This window comes from Stegostoma tigrinum, chromosome 27 (genome assembly GCF_030684315.1).
Source record: "Stegostoma tigrinum isolate sSteTig4 chromosome 27, sSteTig4.hap1, whole genome shotgun sequence".
Taxonomy (NCBI): Eukaryota; Metazoa; Chordata; class Chondrichthyes; order Orectolobiformes; family Stegostomatidae; genus Stegostoma; species Stegostoma tigrinum.
In genome coordinates this window covers 4099379-4120798 of record NC_081380.1, presented here as the reverse complement: position 1 = coordinate 4120798, position 21420 = coordinate 4099379, and the positions used below count along the sequence as shown (strand labels likewise).

Genomic DNA, 21420 nt, shown 5'->3' with positions numbered 1-21420 from the left:
CCATTAGGCCACCGCCTCTGCTGGTGATGATTAATCTATTTTAATTTATATACACTGGGAGGTGGGAGCTGGGAGCCTCACTAACTAATGCGGTGCAGTGACTGGTTCAGGGCTGAGAAATAGCCTGATTTTTAAATTCAGTTTCAGCACTGAGAAAGACTATTCTAGTGGGGGCAGGGGAACCAGAGTATTGCCCAGATTTATAATCCCCCCCCCCTACCATCTCCCTCCCACCTCCCCCAGTCATGGGGCTGACCCCTCTTCATCCTGTGTTCTGTCCTCTTGACCCCTCTTCAGCCCCACAGCATAGGCTGCTGCAAACCCTGCCCATCCTCCTCCTTCAAGTCTAGGCAGTCTTGTGGACCATGAGAGCAAGTACCTGGGATGGATCAGGGAGGGATTGCAGGAGGCCTGGCTTCAGTGAAGCTCAGATGGTGATGAACTTTGCCTGGTGATAAGAATTGGTCCCGAGGTTACATTGGGAACTTGGATGAGGCTTGTTGTGAAGTTCTTTCCTAGCGGGTCTGCTTACTATTTACCTGATTCTCTTCAGCCTGTCTAACGTGGACCTGTGCTGGCCCCGGGAGGCTATAGAAAGGAAGGGGTGACTTGTGGAGAGAAGCTGAAATATTAAACTGGAGGCCCCACACTGGATCTGTAACTTGTTTAGTGCAAGGCTTGAATGCGCCTGAAATTAAATTTTTGAATTGTGATAGAATCCCTTTGGGATAGGGATTTGTTAAGCAAATTAGTGAGCAAATTGATGAAAAATGGAGGCAGAATTTGGAGTGCTTTTGATAGGAAAAGGATAGATTTTTCTTTGTCATTGCATTTGTTTCTTTGCTAGCTTGGGGAGGTGGGCGGTGGATGGGGACTGCTGGTGTGCGATGGGAGGGAATTGGAAAATGTTTGACTAATTTTAGCAGTGTCATCACATGCAGCCTGTCACAGTGAAACACAGTGGGGAGAATCAGAGCTGGACAATTTATCTTTCGAGTAGTTACTAGAAGAGCCTGCAATCTTTGTGACAAATGTAGATGGCCTGACAGCTGGGCAACTTTGCCTTTATGCAAATTGAAGTTCAAAGTGAAGCAAATGCAAATGCAGGCCCTGTAGCATTGGAGGAGAGTGAGACAGAGCAAGTTGTTCAAGGTGTGTCTCTCTGGGTCATGCCATGTGAGCTCCAGTTAACTGTTTGTTGGCCATACTGAAATAGCTAACCCTCTTACAAAAGAGCCCTCAGTCATTGCTGAGATCGCACAATTGCTGAATATTCTTTTATTCTGAAGAGCAGATAGAGATGGGCAACAAGTTCTGGCCTTACCAGCAACAATGCATTCCAGGAAATAGTAATAAAAGAAACTAGGATTATGTTTTATTGACAACTGGTCACATGCTCTTCTCACCCCCCCCCCCCCCCCCCCCCCAAACACACACTCCACTGGGAAAGAGTCTTTAAAGTTGTTTTTGAGAAGATTTGTAGCTCGGGTTGTGGAGGAGGTGGTAGACTTGCTCACCGAGCCAGTGTGTTTGATTGCAGACATTGCATTACCCTGCTAGGTAACATAGTCAGTGCGTTTCTGCTGAAGCATCTTGTTCCCAGGAGCATGCATGTGTCAGTATGTTCTACCACAACAGCCTGGACCTCCAAATTCTTCAGTGTTCAGATACGTCAGGAAGGTTGATCGTCTAATTGTAGACCCTGTAGTGTGGTACCACCTCCCCTTCCATCTGAATCTCCATGTCTACCCTGTGCAGCGGCTTTTTTAGCCCCCATGCCTTGGTGGAACTGTGCAGCAGGGAAGTGCAGGTCAGATGCACTGCCTACCACACATTAAAAGGTTATTTCAGGGGAGGTCCTTTAGCCATCTCCAACCGTCTTCTGGCTGGAGCTCTTCGGTGCAACTGATGGAAGTGTTCCTAGCTCCTGCACTTCTCTGAAGATCTCCTTCCTGCTGCACACTCCCTCTTTCAGTCAGTCAGATTTCTGACACCATGTGGAACTTTGCTGCGCTGGGAAAGAGGGCAAATAAGGCCCCAGCTGAGATCTCAAGATCTGGCTTCCCTCCCGCTGCTCTGGGAAAGCCAGAAGGGGTTAGAATTGCAACCTGATGGTGTTTTCTGCAGTGGTCATGCCCCCATCCACCGAGCTAGCCTCCACTGGTCCGGGGAACATTCAAACAGTTATGCCTGGCTCCCATTCTAATTCCCAGAATCATCTTATCACTTAGCACAGTCTCTGTACCTCTAGAAGGGAATTTACTTGTTGCAAAATTCACAGTGTAACTAGGAAGGGAGCGGTAAATTGGTCATCTTTGTGACCTTTGCCTGGGTGATGCTGATTGGAAATGTCATTAAGGGACACATTACTATTAGTCAGAAATAGTTCCTTTGCAACCTCTTCAATCAATTAGTTAATAAATAATTTAATAAACTGTTTATTAAATTTTGAGTATTGTTATTTTAGGTAAATGGCGAGGCTAGTCTGAGCACACAAACCTACAACCTTACATGAGTGACCAGTTTAATCTCTTTCTGTTTGGGTTCCTTGAGAGAGTTGACCGTCACTCCATGAGACCTCTCGACTCTTCCTGAGGTGGTACCATGGGATTTTCTGTATCTGTCTTGGGGGCACAAAGAATAATGTCACATCTGACACATGTATGCACACTTCCAAATACAGTTAATGCTGTGTGCTGTGAGCCTATTGGTAACTGTACCATGAGCATCCGCGACAGGGCAGATGTGGTGTTCTGTCTCCCCTCCAAATTACTTTCAATTTATATCTTAGCATCAACTCCATAACAGGGAGGTTTGTTTTTCTTTTCACCTTTGTACTGTGCAGACTGAAATGTTCAGTCAATGGTATTTTAGAGCTGTGTTTACAGCTTGTGACATGTGGATGAAATGAAACTCATTAAAAATGGGCTTTAAGTGGAGAAGTGTTTAACACTGTGCTCAGTGAGAACAGTATACAATGAGCAGTGTAATTTATCATGGACCCTATGTCATTTTAATTGAGCTGAGTGAGTGTCTTATGAGCTGACAGCTATTGTACTCTTGAAAATGTTAGGGAGCCCCATCCCATTGCTTTCTTTGTCCCTCTCTCTCCCAAACCACCAATCTGACCTTGGTTACAAAACAAACTGCTGATATTGTGTTATCACGGTGACAACGTTGTTCTGTGTTGTGTATATAGATTGTGATGTAGTTTATTCTTTATTCTAATCAACAAGAAAATAACTGAGCTCAGTGCTGGTTAACCATTGACGAGAGAGTGAACTGGACTCGCCACAAAAATACAGTGGCTACAAGAGCAAGTCAGAGACTGAGATGTAGAGCTGGATGAACACCAGCAGGCCAAGCAGCATCTTAGGAGCAGGAAAGCTGATGTTTCGGGCCCAGACCCTTCATCAGAAAAATTTCTGAAGGGTCTGGGCCCGAAACATCAGCTTTCCTGCTTGGTCTGCTGTGTTCATCCAGCTCTACACCTTGTTGTCTCAGATTCTCCCAGCATCTGCAGTTCATATTATCTCCAGAGACTGAATCCTGGCATGAGTAACTCCCCTCCTGACTCCCCAAAGCACATCCATCATCTCCAAGGCACAAGTCAAGAGTGTGATGGAATACTCTCCACTTGCCTGAATGAGTGTAGCTCCAAAACACAAGGAAGCTCAACACCATCCTGGATAAAGCAGTTCACTTGATTGGCACCACGTCACCTACAGCGTTGATTTCCTTCATCACCGATGCACAGCAGAAGCAACATGCACCATCTACAGGGTACACCACAGTAACTTACAAAGTCTACACTGACAGCACCTTCCAAGCACCACTAACTAGAAGGACAAGAGCAGCTGATCAATGGGAACAAGTTCCTGGTTGAGCTACTTGTCATCATGACTTGGAAATGCATCCACCACTTCTTCAGTGTCACTGGGTCAGAATTGCCGACTGTTATCGTATAATCTGTGACCCAGGAATTGACAAAGGGTGGCTCATTTCCCCTCTGCCAACCTTGAGAGTGATTTGGGTGGGGAGGGGCAATAAGTGTTAGCTTAACATTGATGCCCATATCCCGTGAATGAATAAAAACTCAAGTTGGGGTAGTGGACTGTTGGAGGAGTTCTGCTTCTCTCTCCACAGATGGTGAGCATTTCCAGAATTTTCCATCCTCAGTATATGTTTGTGGATGGGCTGTGTTAACGTGGGAGCAAAGCTAGTTCCTGCAGACTTGCTTTGCAGCCATTGGGCTCTTCAACGTTTTCTGTTCTCTAGACACGGGCATCGTTATCAACGCAGTGGGTCTATCGCTGAGGAAATGGACAGTGAGACCATCACTGATGTTCGAAGCTTACTGGTTTGGTCTAAACCGCGGACAACGTCCTGAGGTTGTAAAAACTGGGAAGGATTAAAATGGACTGGAGTCAATTCCAGCAAACGGGGAGTCTGAGACTGAGTACAACATGAAACTGGCTACAGGTTGGGAGGTCTCGGCAGCCTCAGCTTCCTGAGGGTCGGGGTGAAGTTGATCTTTGCCAGTAGAATAAGACAGGCATGTAGTAAACAAGGATAGGCTGTTGGGGGGAATCAGGGGTTGCTGGGAAGAGTGGGAGTGACAATTGGGGGGTGCTGGAGGAATGGGAGGAGGACTGGGCGAGAGACAGGGCAGTGGGAAAGAGACGGAGAAATGGGAGCAGAGGGTGATGAGGGAGTGGAACTGCTGCAGGGAGGAGGAGCGGAGGTTAGTATTGCTGGGGTGAGTGGAGGGCTCTCCTGTTGTGGGAGCAGATTGGGGTGTTGGGGATAGTAGGTCTTGGTGAGGAATTGGGCTGGGGCTGCAAGTGAAACCACAACGTAACTTGCACTGCGGCAGGTTTTGGTTTTGTGATGAAGACTAGCTTCACCCCATCAGAGAGAGCCCCCCTCCAGTTTAATGTGCTCTTGTATTGGTTGCTGCCAGACCAGGGACTGCAGTTCCTTGGCTTAGTTGATCCTGAAGTTGAATGGGCTGAATTCAGTAAAATCCCAGTGCTCACGAGCCTTTTTTTTTTTGTATTTTAGGTCCTGGCTTGGTTTGAGGAAGCAGAAACCGTCACTGCCTTCGTGGAACCCTTTGTGATCCTTCTGATCCTGATTGTGAATGCTCTGGTCGGTGTATGGCAGGTAGGAATTTAATAGCACAATGTGAATCCACCCCTCACCTCGGGTATTCCCACATCTGATTGGAAGCCTGGCTGTCTTGGAGCAGCTAACTCAGTGAACGTCCTGATAGGATTCAGGCAGGGGCAAACTATCGTCATGTCAATGATTTAAGTGCAAGAGTCCTCCTGTATCCCAGTATAACCCTGGCCAGGTGTAATAGCCACTGTAACCTCCACACAGCATGGGTCAGAACTGAGATCTGAGACTGCTGTTGCCTTCAGTGGCTCATTCATACCCCTCACTGGACAAGTCATGTCATCTCATCTCAGTCTGCGGTGGCTCACTGGGTTAGCAGTGCTGCTACAAAGCACCAGGAACACTCGGGCAACCGTCTGTGTGGAGTTTGCACATTCTCCCTGTATCTGCATTGGTTTCCTCTGGATGCTCTGATTTCCTCCCACAATCCAGAGAAGTGCAGGTTAGGTGGATTGGCCATGCTAAATTGCCTGTAGTGTCCAGGGATGTGCAGGTTAGGTGGATTAGCTGTGGGAAATGCAGGGTTTTCGAGATAGGGTCTGGGTGGGACACTCTTTGGAGGGTCAGTGTGGACTCAGTGGGCTGAATAGCCTGTTCACACACTGTAGGGATTCTCTTAAAAAAAAAACTACCATGTACAAGCTGATTCCAAAAGGACAGCTAACTCTAGCAGCATAATGTGCTGGAGAAACTCTGCTGGTCTGACAGCACCTGTGGAGAGAGAAAAACAGTTAATGTTTCACGGCCAGTCACCCTGGTTCTGATGGACTTGAAACATTAACTCGGTTTTTCTCTCCACGGATGCTGCCAGACCTACTGAGTTTCTCTAGCAGTTTGTGTGCTTGTTATTACTCCTCAGTTATATTAAATTGCACTTGGCATGGTTCGGGTCTGCACATTCCAAAAAAGATTTGCATGCATTGCCAAAGGTGCGAGGAAAAAATTTACCAGAGCTGAGGTGTTCTAACTAACAGTAAAACCTGAAAGCTAGAGCTCCCTCCTCTACAAAAGAGAACTCAAGTGAACTGAGCTGTTTCAAATTATTGAAGGGAATCTCTAGGCTGGATGTAGAGTAAATGTTTCTAACGTGGCACAGTTCGATACTTGATATAATTAGTCACTGATAAATCCTTTTAAAGAAAGGTTTCTTAAAACCAGAGTAGCCAGAGTGTGGATCTCCCTGACATGGAGCTGTAACTGAAGAAACTAAATTCTAAGGAAGAGTTTGATAACGCACAGATGAGAAAGAAAATGAGAGAGAAGTAAGGAGAAGACTTGTGTGGAACATGAGTTACCAGGGTCGATCAATCTGGCTGAATAGCCTGTAAGAGAAAATGAGAAATACTATTTGTGTAAAGGAAATGATGTGGCTGGGAGGTAAACATTCTGGGTAATAGGATTTTAGAAAGGATGTTAGAATAGGAAAAATAATAATGTAATCACATGAGAGCATTAAAAGAAGGAACCAGAGTATTCAGCCCTTGAAGCCTTCCCCTGCCATTTTATAAGATCAGCTCGAAGCCTCAAATTCTCAAGCTCTGATGGATAAAGGTTCAGTCCATTTAACGGTTCTTGATAAGTCAACCCTTTTAACACAGAAATTAACCTAATGAATGCTTTTGAACTGTTTTCAATGCCTGTACATCTCTTCTTTAAATATAAGGGACCAAAACTATGCACAATATTCCAGGCATGGCCTCACCAACATCCTATACAGTCGGAACAAGTCTTCCCTATTTTTAAGCTCCCACTCTCTAGCTGTAAAAGCAAAAATTCCATTTGATTTCTCAATTACTTGCTGCACCTGCATGCTGACTGTTGCTATTTTATGCGCAACACCCAGGTCCTGCAGTGCACTTTTGTTTGGAGTCTCACTCTACTTAGAATCAAAAGGCAGGCTTTTATTTTTCTCCAAAGTACGTGGCCTCACACTCATCCTACATTAAACTCCATCTGCCAAGTTTTATCAGGGTTCTCCATCTCTTCATATATCCCCTTTGCAGTCTCATGTCTTTATCACAACATGTATTCCCACCAATTTTCATCATCAGATTTGGATACATTGCTGTGGTTGGTAGATGGAATGTAGATCCAAGTGAATTGGTTTGGAAACACAAAGCAGAATAACACTATGTATAATCAACAACAAACAATGCATGGCTTTGGGAGCAGCTCACAGACCTCCTGGCAGTAGAGATTTAAAGAGGAATTGGGGTTAAGAGAGTTAGCTATTTCAGTATGGCCAACAAACGGTTAACTGGAGCTCACATGGCGTGGCCCAGAGAGACACACCTTGAACAACTTGCTCTGTCTCACTCTCCTCCAATGCTACAGGGCTTGCATTTGCATTTGCTTCACTTTGAACTTCAATTTGCATAAAGGCAAAGTTGCCCAGCTGTCAGGCCATCCACATTTGTCACAAAGATTGCAGGTTCTTCTAGTAACTACTCGAAAGATAAATTGTCCAGCTCTGATTCTCCCCACTGTGTTTCACTGTGACAGGCTGCATGTGATGACACTGCTAAAATTAGTCAAACATTTTCCAATTCCCTCCCATCGCACACCAGCAGTCCCCATCCACCGCCCACCTCCCCAAGCTAGCAAAGAAACAAATGCAATGACAAAGAAAAATCTATCCTTTTCCCATCAAAGCACTCCAAATTCTGCCTCCATTTTTCATCAATTTGCTCACTAATTTGCTTAACAAATCCCTATCCCAAAGGGATTCTAAAATAAAAATTTTATTTCAGGCGCATTCAAGCCTTGCACTAAACAAGTTACAGATCCAGTGTGGGGCCTCCAGTTTAATATTTAAGCTTCTCTCCACAAGTCACCCCTTTCTTTCTGCAGCCTTCCGTGACCAGCACAGGTCCACGTTAGACTGGCAGAAGAGAATCGGGTATATAGCAAGCAGACCCGCTAGGAAAGAACTTCACAACAAGCCTCGTGCACGTTCCCAATGTAACCTAGGGAATTGAGATAAAAATGCGATCATTACTTTTCTCTTCTCACATTAATTTTCACAAAACAAGAGATATCAAGTAAGATGAATGAATTTCACGGTCATCGTTAAACTCCTTTCCAGATTATTAATGAATTCAGATTTTGCTGTCTGCCATGAAGGAATTTGAACCCAGGTCTCCAGAACATTACCTGGGTCTCTGGACTAAATGCCAGGAGATAGTTTCAGCAATCCATCTCCTACTGCCTACTGAATTGAGCTGTTTCGACTTTAGTACGTTGATGAGTCAGTTCGTATTCCAGAACTGAACCCATGCCTGTGCCTGATCACCTCCGACAACCTGCACAACAACAGAGCTAGTGCCATTTGGAATGCCAGCCCCATGCCAACATACCTAATTCTTAACTGGCCTCAGGAGTGGCCTAACTAGTCCTTCAGGTTTATTAGGCCTGCCCATATTCTGAGTAAGTAATGTAGGATATCAACTCTGGGGTTTACTTAAATGACTCAATTTTAGAAATAAATTGAGATTGGTACAAACCTGATGCTGGTACGTTGTTTGGTATTATGGAATAGCTGATGTGTTGGTCAGTGATTTCTTGCTTTCTTGCAAGGTACATGTTTTCACATGAGAATTGAACTATTGACTGTATGTGGTCTGTGGTAACCTGCTGATTGACAAAATAACTGATGAGACTCGCGAAGTAACACACGCTGGGCATAGCTTTGCTAAGGATAATTAATGTCACATTTGACTATTGGGTAATTTCATTATTTGTATCCAATTTACAGGAAAGGAATGCAGAGAATGCAATCGAAGCACTGAAGGAGTATGAACCAGAGATGGGCAAGGTTCACCGAATGGACAGGAAGGCTGTGCAGAGAATCAAAGCCCGGGACATAGTACCTGGAGACATTGTGGAAATTGCAGGTGAGTGATGCCCTCATGACTGGTGCCTTGCTGCTAATGAGTCGCGTAGAACACCACTAGCCTCTTGCAATCATTTAGATCCAGTGATAGGACTAAACTGCATGTCTGCACATTTAATAAAACTCCGACATGGCTTGAAAATTTAAAAGATATTATTTCAGAATGCAATTTCTGCAGTGTGTCTCACTCAGAAATATATCAGAGAATCACTGCAGTGCAGAAAGAGGCCCAGGCTCCGCTCTATCCCTGTTACCCTGCATGGCTAATCCACCTGACCTGAACTTCCCTGAACACTACGGGTAACTTACCATGACTGATCCACCTAACCTGCACATCTTTGGACTTTGGGAGGAAACACACGCAGACACAGGGAGAATGTGCCAACTCCAAACAGCTGGATTGGTTTTAGAGGGGCAGACGGGCAGTTGATGGCATTGTCACCCAAACTGCCATTTTACATCCATGCTGAACCCCACACACTATTGCCTATCAGGCTTCCCATTCACTGCCCAAAGTAGCTGGCAGTTTTACACACAGTCTGATAACAAGCTGCAGGAAGTATTAGTTTTGGCATAAAATGTATGATTAGCAGGATACCGGAGAGAACTCCCTTCTTTCCCTGTGGTGTGGGAACTATTAAATCTATCTGAGAGACACTGCTCAGTGCCTAATTTGAGGTGACATTATTACCAAGGATGAAACTCTCTGGAGTGTCAGTCTAGATATTGTCCTGCCCTGTCTCTGCAGTGGTGCTTGAACATGCAACCTGCTGATTCACAGGCAGGAGTGCTACTGCTGAGCCATAGCTGGCATGGTTAGGTAGGGCTGGCCCCTCCACCACCTCACCCTATGGCACCCACCAGTGTATATCCTCAGAACAAATCAGGCAGTCTGCACAGGGATCATCCACAGCAGAGGACACTTCACGTGGGCTTTCCTGTTGACTTGTATCCATGAGGTTGATATTATTTTGGTTGCTAGCCATTAGGAACATAGAAATGGGAAAAGGAGTGAGCCAATCAGCATCCAACCCAGGACCCTGTTCCAGCTATGATCCCTTTAGTTCTAAGAACTGTCTAACCACTGGAAAACATTCAATATAATGGAATACATTCTTCATTTTCTCTAGAGAATCCCACAGGTTTCGCCACTCTCTCTGGGTGAAGACATTTCTCTTCATTTCAGTCTGAAATGACTTACCCTGTGCCTTTTTACACTGTGACTCCTGGTTCTGGATTCCCCGTTCACCAGGAATATACTCCCTCCTTGCATTAACCCTGTTAGAATTTTATAGGTTTCTGAGATCCCTGCTTATTCTTCTAAACACCGGTGAGTATAGTCAATTCTCCTACCTGAACTGAGGTTCTGTTCAAGCCACCGAACACACTTGTGCAACGTGAACCCAACTTCAGATTGCTTATGTTCTCTATGGAAATCCAAAACTGGCTTCTGTGCCCAAATGTTGGGAGCTGTCCAAAGGATTGGGATTTTACTCATGTGACTGTGTTTGGGGGTTATACCAGTCTAACTGATGTGGGATTGTGCTGTTTCACAGATGATGTGACTGAAGTTGTAATTGATATAGCTCAGGTGTGTGTTTAATTGGAATGAAGCAGTCTCCAGTGTAGTTGGTAGAGCTGGAGTTATTGGTGAGACCTTTGGACCTATTACAACATGTCTGGGGCAGCCGGAACTCGAACCCAGACTTCTGACCCAGATGTAGGGACTTTACCACAAGAGCCCATTTAGCAATATAGTCTATATGTGACCAAAATAAGCAAAGCCTGTGATTGCGTACAGTTAGCGCTTTCTCTTTGTTTTGTTGCTTTCTTGTTCGTGGTAATTGTGTCATAATGTGGGAAAATTGACTGAATGTTAGATGTAATCAATCCCATAATTATATTGCCACAGATCACTAATTATAGAGAATGCTAAAGTGTTGATTCACAGAATAGGTATTAAAGTTAATTGGAAATTTCACTAAAAGCTTATAAAATAACATCATGGTTTTGAAGTATGACATTGTCTTTGCAGTTTCGAAGTTGTGAGTACACGAGTGTTTTTCCCCTCTGTGTTGATCAACCATCTGCCCAAGCCCTGTGGCATTTTGTGAAATGATCCTGCCAGCTGGAGGGAAAGTTTGAGCGATTGATGGCTCTTTGGACATTTTTTCTTTTCATTTCCACTTCTTCAGAGGATGAATCTTTGAATTAATTTGGGTGTGCAAAAGCATTGCCTACTCGTCCTGCTTGGTCTGATCTGTATCAAACCCTACTCAGATGTGGCTTGAGGCAAGTGTTGTTTGATCCTTGCCCCATGGTTGTACTTCAATCCCAATTTCAGTCCTGGCCTTCTCAACTTTTTTGTGTTTTATGTTGTCGTCCTTCTCTCCCCTTTTTTTTTCTATCCTTGGAGCATAGAAACATAGAATGCATACAGTATGGACTCAGGCCATTTGGCCCATCGGGTCCCTGCTGACCCTCTGAAGAGCATCCCACCTAGTCCCACTCTATCCCCATAAGTCTGGATTTCCTATGGCTAATCTGCCAATCCTGCACATCCCTGGACACTATGGCCCATCCACCTAACCTGCAAATCTTTGGATTGTGGGAGGAAACTGGAGCACCCGGAGGAAACCCACACAGACATGGGGAGAATGTGCAAACTCCATACAGTTGCTCGATGGTGGGATTGAACCCGGATCCCTGACGCTATGCGGCAGCAGTGCTATCCACTGAACCACCATGCTGCTTCTGTAGGGAATTCCCCTCCCTCCTGTTATGTGGAGTCACTGACTGAGTGCATGTGTTACGTCCAGTCCTGAGATTCAGCAGGGAGTGAATGCCAATATGAGATCTCTTGGTTGGTCTGAGGTTCCACTGCGCCTATCCATACTTATCAAAGTGCAGCAAACACACTTAAAAAGCCAGGCTGATCATAAGGTTGCTGTTGAATGAGATGGAGTCTCAGTCCCTTGGGCAGCATGGAAAGACCTGTTCATCTTTAATCTCTTTTATATTTCCACTGTACTGCTGGAGACAAAAATCTTCTGGGTGCGATTCACTATTTTTAGATCTGTACAAGTTTCTGGATCGAGGAGGTCTGGGAATATGGGGAAGTGATGTGCTGAAAATCTGGCCTTGAAGATTTCATTAAAAATGCATTAAAAAGTTGGTATATTTTTTAAAAGAAAACCAAAATCCACAGAGTAAACAACTCAGTAACTTGGCAGGAGGGAGAATGGGGATATTTATGGAAACCACACCTATTTATCAATGGTTTTTGTCTCTCTGCTGTGGCACTCTCTAACATTGTGCTTGTTCCAACTGTTTATTCCTGCCCTCTGTCCTGTTTGTAGCTTTATGGGTTTTGCTTTGTTTTGTAATGTGTGGGCCTGCCCCCAGAGGAAATTCAGAATAGTGGCTGTGAAGCAGAGGGGCTGTTTTGTGTCTGAGATTCTGACAGGGAACTGCATTATTTTTTCTTTTTTGACCAATAGCCAAAAGAGTGAAAAGTCATCGAACCCCTTCCTGTAGATTTCAGTGGGACAGGCTCCCAATCTCCAAGCTCACATTGGAATCTCTGGAGCTGCAGTAAGGAATAAAGATCAATTCACAGCAGTTCTCCCAGTAGGGCTGCTGTCTCGAGAGAGAGAGAGAGAGAGAACTGATGGTGATTTAACCTGAGGGTCAAGTGAGAGGCAGAGGAGGAGAGTCCTTAGTGGTATACTCGGTGGGGGGAGGGGGTATGGGAATTGAGCCCACACTGTCCATCACAAATCCAGCCTCCCGCACTAACTGGCTCCGAGATTGTAAGGAATGCTGCAACATAGAGTAAACTGCGCCCGTTGGCCGTTGCTGTATCCACAGGTCCTGACCTGGGGCTCCCCTCATGTCACATTGAAATTCCACTTTCGATTCTCCTTGTCCTGTCTGTCAGAGTCAGATTGCGTGGAAACAGCCCCTCCAGTACAGCTCATCTCAAGTCTTCCTCATCGACGTCATTCTTGCTATTGTTGGCCCTACCTTGGTGGTCCTTGGTTGTCGGGAGAGAGGTGGCATTTCTGCTGGACACCAAGACACTCAACAAACACAAAAGGTGGCTCTGGCCCATTCTGCCTCTGCACACTCACACCCACCTTTTTCCCCATAACAATACAAATTCTCCCCATTTCTCCAGTTAATCGCCTAATCCTTTTTCAAAGGCCATAGTTCACCAACTATACCACATTACTCTGTCAAACAGTGCATTCCAGATCCTAACCACCCCCTGCTGTGTTTTTTTAAAAAAAAAATTTTTCCCTACAGAAATGTGACAATATGCCAATGAACCTTGACGAACCTTCTGTTTATTGAATATGGAGCAGCCATATGTTGAGAATGTTAAACTTAAAAAGGGCTTGCATTTACTTAGACTCTCTCAATCACCAGACATCTCCCAGCACTTTATAGCCAATGCGGTACTTTTAAATACAGGCAGTGTTCTCTTTTAAGAAGCACAGCAAGCTCCCACAAATGGCCACGTGATAATGATCCAGATCATTTGTTTTCATGATGATATTGTGGGATAAATATTTTCCAGGATGCTAGGATAACTTTCCTGCTCATTTTCAAAGCAGTGTAGCAGAGTAATTTGTGGCCATTGAAGAGGCCTTAGGTTAATATCTCCCATGTTCCAGACAGCGCCTCCAACACTGTAGCGCACTCTCGGTACTGGTCGCGAGTATTATCCTGCATTTTGTGCTCCGAGTGGTACATGGATGGAATGAATTTCCTGTGTTCATGCTTTTTTGGCAAAACCCAAGGTATGAAAGGTGCAAGAAAAGTGAAAGTTTGACAGTGGATGGGGAGAATTTCACATGCATTTTGTGTAGCATTTTCAGGATGCACATAGTCATTCAAAACCACATAAACACTATGCAGCACAGTTACAGCAGGGTAGTGGAATAGCACAGTGCTGGGATAACAACAAACTCTTGGGACTAAGGTAGTTGCTACCCAGTGAGACTGTCAAAGCAAAACGCAATGGGGAATCCTCCAGAACACAGTTCAGTGAAGAGATAATGAATTCCCCTGGGATGCCACATCATAATTAGACACTTCCAAAACAGACAACGCACCCATTTCCGTGGTGGGCCCTCATACCTCAACCTCACACATTCTGCCCGGTTACATCATCTCATGGGAACCAGTATATCGAAAGCAGGTTTTTGTCCACTGGCACTGATCTCTAGATTGTGTTAATCAAAAGATACAAAATCTCTGTAGCCACAATAGTGTATCGTTCCCAAGCATTATGCAAAAAAATCAAATTTGCACTGATGTAACACCTTACACTAACCCTGGGACATTCCCAAATACTTTAGGGCCAATGATCTGTGTTCTTAAAGTAAGGTTGCGATTAAAGTTTTGGAAAATGATGGCAGCCTGTGTGTGCACAGCAAGATCCCACAAAGCAAGGTGAGGAAAATTGACCAGGCAATTTGGCTCCTTGATCTAGGCTGAGGGCTAGCAGAAGAGAATGCCCCTGTGGGTCGTTGAGATGTCACACAAGTGGATGGGTGAGGTTTAGGCTTAATGTCGCATCTAAAAGAGAGTGCCCTTAACAGTGTAGCACTCCCTCAGTATGGCACTGGAAACATGATTTTAGGTAGGCGCTTTGCTGGCTGAGGCAAGATTGAGATATGGCTAACAGCACCAGACAGTATTGGCTGCACTGCCTAGATATTTCCGGGTCCTAAAGCCACTCCAGTTTTAATGAGCAGTGTGCTGACGTCACGGTATAGAAACCAACAGGATTTGGCAGTTTCGGATATTTGTAAATAGAATGGGCATTTTAAAAGAAAATGAGCTGGCAATGAATGTGGAGTGCTTCCTCTCGAAGGAACAGTGTTGACAGGTTACTGCAATAGGCACTTGTGTTCCCGTAACAACAGGGGAAAATGCTAAACACCGGAGGCTTGGAGCAAACTCTGTAAATGTCACACCCAAGCAATTACATTAATTCCCTGAATGAGTTTAGGAAGGGAAATTAGCTAAACTTTCCTGCTCCTGATTGTTATCCAATGATCCCATCATATTTTTAATCACTTTGCACCTGTGGGCTAATTTTTAATGCTGGACCTTTAAAACGCCATTCACTTACTGTTTCCTACATGCTTCTCAATTTCCATTGTCAGCCTGTCATTCTCATTCACTTTGCACTTTGACCTTCCTACGCCTGTCGGTGTATTTTTGTCCTCTGTTTTGCTGTGGGGTTGAGTGTGTCTGATTGGCAGACCATTCATAACAATGTGAGATTCTCCTGCAAACGAGTCTGATTCCACCCTAATGCTTCTGTTACACACCTTTGTGTGGTTTACCTCAGGGCAGTACACTGGGGACGCCCAGTGTTAAAACACAAGCTGCTTGGCACATTCCACTCCATTGAATCACCAGGAGTGTCCTCTTCAGGTAAAACGGCTGCTGTTTAAGGCTTAATCCCATATCATGCATAACTGTCTCACTTACAATTCTGTACAACCGTGGAGATGGCTCAGTGAGTATCATATTGCCATTGAGTCAGAGCCTTGTGGGTTGAAGCTCCCCTCTATAGATATGGGGAGGGGAACAGGTCTTAGTTGTCACTCCAGTGCAATACAAAGGGAGCCCAATGCTGTTAGAGGAGATAACAACGTGGAGCTAGAGGCACACAGCAGCCCAGGCAGCATCAGCCTTTCTGAATAGGGTTAAAATTGAGATCCTCCCTGCCCTATCTGGTGTATGTTTTTTAAAAAAAAATCAGTGTCAAAAAAATGGGGATCTTCCCTGATACCTGAGCTAATTATTATCCTTTGCAACTAACACTGAGTATCTGATACGAACACATTGCTGTGCACAAGTTGGTTGCTGTGTTTCCTTCATTGCATCAATAACTACACTTCAGAACCAAGACAACAAAGTGTGAGGCTGGATGAACACAGCAGGCCCAGCAGCATCTCAGGAGCACAAAAGCTGACGTTTCGGGCCTAGACCCTTCTTCAGAGAGGGAGATGGGGTGAGGGTTCTGGAATAAATAGGGAGAGAGGGGGAGGCGGACCGAAGATGGAGAGAAAAGAAGATAGGTGGAGAGGAGAGTATAGGTAGGGAGGGGATAGGTCAGTCCAGGGAAGACGGACAGGTCAAGGAGGTGGGATGAGGTTAGTAGGTAGGAAATGGAGGTGTGGCTTGGAGTGGGAGGAAGGGATGGGTGAGAGGAAGAACAGGTTAGGGAGGCAGAGACGGGTTGGGCTGGTTTTGGGATGCAGTGGGTGGAGGGGACGAACTGGGCTGGTTTTGGGATGTGGTGGGGGAAGGGGAAGGAGAGATTTTGAAGCTGGTGAAGTCCACATTGATACTATTGGGCTGCAGGGTTCCCAAGCGGAATATGAGTTGCTGTTCCTGCAACCTTCGGGTGGCATCATTGTGGCACTGCAGGAGGCCCATGATGGACATGTCGTCTGAAGAATGGGAGGGGGTGTTAAAATGGTTCGCGACTGGGAGGTGCAGTTGTTTATTGCGAACCGAGCGGAGATGTTCTGCAAAGCGGTCCCCAAGCCTCCGCTTGGTTTCCCCAATGTAGAGGAAGCCACACCGGGTACAATGGATACAGTATACCACGTTGGCGAATGTGCAGGTGATCCTCCGACACTTCTGCCATCTACAATCCGACCCCACCACCCAAGACATTTTTCCATCCCCACCCTTGTCTGCCTTCCAGAGAGACCACTCTCTCCGTGACTCCCTTGTTCGCTCCACACTGCCCTCCAACCCCACCACACCCGGCACCTTCCCCTGCAACCGCAGGAAGTGCTACACTTGTCCCCACACCACCTCCCTCACCCCCATCCCAGGCCCCAAGATGACTTTCCACATTAAGCAGAGGTTCACCTACACATCTGCCAATGTGGTATACTGTATCCATTGTACCTGGTGTGGCTCCCTCTACATTGGGGAAACCAAGCGGAGGCTTGGGGACCGCTTTGCAGAACATCTCCGCTCGGTTCGCAATAAACAACTGCACCTCCCAGTCGCGAACCATTTTAACTCCGCCCTCCCATTCTTCAGACGGCACGTCCATCATGGGCCTCCTGCAGTGCCACAAGGATGCCACCCGAAGGTTGCAGGAACAGCAACTCATATTCCCCTTGGGAACCCTGCAGCCCAATAGTATCAATGTGGACTTCACCAGCTTCAAAATCTCCCCTTCCCCTTCTCCCACCGCTTCACAAAACCAGACCAGCTCATCCCCTTCCCCCACTGCATCCCAAAACCAGCCCAGCCTGTCTCTGCCTCCCTTATCTGTTCTTCCTCTCACCCATCCCTTCCTCCCACCTCAAGCTGCACCTCCATTTCCTACCTACTAACCTCATCCCACCTCCTTGACCTGTCTGTCTTCCCTGGACTGACCTATCCCCTCCCTACCTCCCCACCTATACTCTCTCCACCTATCTTCTTTTGTCTCCATCTTCGGTCCGCCTCCCCCTCTCTCCCTATTTATTCCAGAACCCCCTCCCCATCCCCCTCTGATGAAGGGTCTAGGCCTGAAATGTCAGCTTTTGTGCTCCTGAGATGCTGCTTGGCCTGCTGTGCTCATCCAGCTCCACACTTTGTTATCTTGGATTCTCCAGCATCTGCAGTTCCCATTATCTCTGATACACTTCAGAACCACTTTGCTGGCTTTGTGCACCCTGGGATGTTTTGGAAGATGTTATATATCTTCAGCTGTGCTGGCCCAAGATTTTCAGGCTCTGCCTTGGGCTGTCCTATGCTAATGTGTACAACAAGGTGCTACTACCTGGTGTATTTAGAGCTGCCAATAGCACATGCCTCTAGTTGCCCACAGAGCCACTAATGCTGTACATTGAAGGCCTGAAACCATTTGGATGATGTTAGGGACCAAACAATGAATATCTGCCTCAGAAAATAGGAGCTGCAGATGCTGGAGAATCTGAGCTAACAAGGTGTAGAGCTGGATGAACACAGCAGGTCAAGCAGCATCAGAGGAGCAGGAAGGCTGATGTTTTGGGCCTAGACCCTCCTTCACCCTTACTGCTCCTCTGCTGCTTGGCCTGCTGTGTTCATCCAGCTCCACACCTTGTTACTCAATGAATATCAGCCATTCCCCTCTGCGCTGTTAAAGGGGCAGCATTGCAGGGTTGGACTTGTTCCAGCAGTCTGGTTAGCTTTTAGCAGGCTTGCTGAGACTTCCCCGGTGACCTTGTGAATATTTGTATGCCAGAAGCTGATGTGGAATGTGAGTCTGAAACGACAGTAGCTGTGTAATTGTTTGTCCCTCTGGGTGGAATCCTCCCTGCAATGTAAATAGGTGAGCATTGATATAACATCGAAGCCAGGCATGGGGGAAGCATTCCTGTCCAAACCTTCTGATCGACTCCCTCTCGCTCTGGAGTCCCCGTGCTGAAAACTTCCACTGCAGCCTTGTGTACGTTAGCTTTCCAATCTTCAGGTCTGGGTAAACCAGAGCTTGAGAAATGCGTGGAAACTACACGGCTGGTTTGCATGCCGTTGCCAAGGCAGCACAGCAGTAAGTTGTCCCTGTGGCTGTGTACATTGCACAGACGTTCCTACTGCCCTGCCAGGATCCTGGGCTGTACCACCACAGCTCGTCGTGGACTGCACCATGAAAAATAACTGGTGGCCAGGCATCAGGAGGTTTGGGCACAGAGCCTGCCTCGGGATTCACTGTGCACTGTTCCACAAAAACAAGTGGCATTCTCTCATGGCCAGCAGTTGTTTCCCATATGGAAATTCCATCCCAGTACGATTACAGAACAAGGAAATAGGATGTTGGCATTGGTCAGGTTCTGATGATTAGTCAGTGATGGAGTGTTTTGCTGACCAGTGTTAACAGAACAACGCCTGATTCAGCATTTGAGAAACAAATTCGAAACATTTTAAGCTACTGTGACGGATGGCACTTTGCTTGCATAAGGATCCTTGTGTTAGAACAAGTTTCCACTGAGGTAGAGAGGGAGAATAAATGTTCATGTGTTTGGCACAGGGACTGGGCATTATGGGTGGTATGGAGTTGAGCAAGTTGGCAAACTGTGCTCCTTTTGCCTCAGGAACTAATGCTTGATTGACCCCAGACAATTGAATGTAGGCTGCCTTTCTTTCCATCTCCCTCCCTCTCAGCAGTGCCCCACTCCCACCTGTCTCTGAGCAACCCCCCCCCCCCCCCCGCCCCTCACATCCCGTAACTTGAAACTTCAGAAGGAACCATGGGGACAATCATGAGTCCGTCCATAGACCAGCGCTTAGTGAGTACATACTCTGACACTGGATTAATGCTGTGAGACATGTAGGTGTAACATGGCAGAGTTAGGGAGCTTGTAGTTAAGACGCAAGTACTTACATCTGATCGTGCTGTAGGTGATCTGTAAGAGGAACTGCCATATATTGATTTTCACTGTGGAAGGTCTGGAGGCCACTTTATTAATCCACTTCTGTGAATTGTCTGTGCAGTCTTGGCATATTTACACAGTGCCTCTGAAGTAATAAAACAGCAGGGCATGTTTTTGGAACCCATTCGGTTTGGCTGAGCGACAGTGTCTGAAGACTGGACTTGATGCCTCTGGATATCGGGCTTTTTATTGAGCATGCCGAATAGCTTGCCTGTTACTGCAGGCAACAATCTGGAATAATGTGTTCATGGTGGGGAGCAGGTGTTTATTCAATCACCACCTATTTTTTAAACTTCTGTGGTTGGCACACTGCTGTTGCTAGTTAAAGTGGACGAAGCAGTTGATTTTATTGTCACGTGCACCGAAATACAGTGAAAAGCTTTGTTTATGAGCAGTACAGGCAGGTCACAGAAAGCAAAGGATGAACAGATTGAAAAGATGTGCAGGTTGCGTTATTTGAGGCTAGACTCCATTCAACAGTACGGTAACTGCTGTAAAGAGGCAATTCCTGAACCTGTTTGTGCGTGTGTTCAGGTTTCTATATCTTCTGCTGGACAGAGGTTGTAGGAGATCATTACTGGGGTGCAATGTGTTTGGTCATCTTTCCGTGGCAGTGAGCTGTGTAAATGGAGTCCATGATGGGATGTTGGCTTCTGAGATGGTCTGGGCTGTGCACACCACCTTCTGTAGTTTCTTACGGTCCTGGGCGGAGCAGTTGCTATATCAGGTGATTATGTACCAGGACAGTAAGCTTTCAATAGTGCATGATAATCATCCACGTTTATATAAAAAAAAAGAAACTCTTGCCTCACGTACCTGAAAAATAATTCCTTGAAATAAGCGATGGACTCCTTTCAAACATTCACACTCTTCTGATTGGGAATTCTACACTGTGAAGTGCATAAAAATTCATCTTCCACACTGTTTGGATGATCACTTTGTTCCTCAGGTCAGCGATAATCAGCTCTTGAGTTTACACCCCATTCCAGAGTTCAATGGACAGGAAAACGGCATTTTCACTCCCTCACCAAGCAGGTTGGTTATTGCCTGTAAATTGTTCCAGAAGGGCAGCTGGTAGGAATGGCAGTGTCTCCGCAACAGGCATGCCTGCTGCGGAGGGCTGCATCTCAACCTGTAGACTGACAGGCTGACAACCAGTTTCAGCAACACCAAAGCCGTGGGAACTGACAGAAGCACGTGCCCCTCAGACTCCGGATACCGCTCGGGTTGGACCGGATGCTGAAGAATAGAGGTAACACCACCAGCACTGGAGGCCTCTGTTCTCCCTTCCTGTGTAATGCTTGACAATCCTTAGAATTTGAAATGGGTTTGATAGCATCCTTTTGAAAGTGTACTTGCACTGAAATATTTTGCTCACTAGGTGTGTATTGTGGCAAAGGGGCAGACGGTAGGTAATTCGGTTGCTAACACCAGTGCCGAGCTTTGAACTATAAGTGAAATGACCACCTTTTTTGTGTTTTGGTTTCTAAGCTTACAGTTGTAGAGTCCCTACAGTGTAGAAACAGGCCATTCAGCCCAACAAGTCCACAGTGCCCCTCTAAAGAGCATCCCACCAGACTCATTCCCCACATCCAACCCCATATGACCTAAACATTGCTGAGCGCTATGTGCAATTTAGCATGTCCAATCCTCCTGGCCTGCACACTTTTGGACTTTGGCAGGAAACCGGAGCACCAGTAGAAACCCATGTAGACACGGGGAAAATGTGCAAACTCCACGTGGACAGTCACTTGAGGGTAGAATTTTACCCAGGTCTCTGGTGTTGTGACGCAGCTGAGCCACTGTGCCACCCTAATGTTTATCTCCCTGTCCTATGATTTCACAATTAAACCTGATCTGAGGAGGCAGGGATGAATCAGGCAGTTCATGGTTGCTATCAGA

General features: G+C 46.1%; 1 protein-coding gene across 2 annotated transcripts in view; it reads left to right on the top strand.

Moving 5' to 3' along the window:
• The window catches only part of atp2a3 (ATPase sarcoplasmic/endoplasmic reticulum Ca2+ transporting 3), a 189942-nt gene that overhangs the window by 58780 nt on the left and 109742 nt on the right, over positions 1–21420 (top strand). For both annotated transcript variants that reach the window (XM_048557266.2, XM_048557265.2), the window contains exons 4-5: positions 5065–5166; positions 8936–9074. In XM_048557266.2, coding sequence (XP_048413223.1) covers positions 5065–5166; positions 8936–9074 — 241 coding nt within the window. The remainder of the gene's footprint in view (positions 1–5064; positions 5167–8935; positions 9075–21420) is intronic.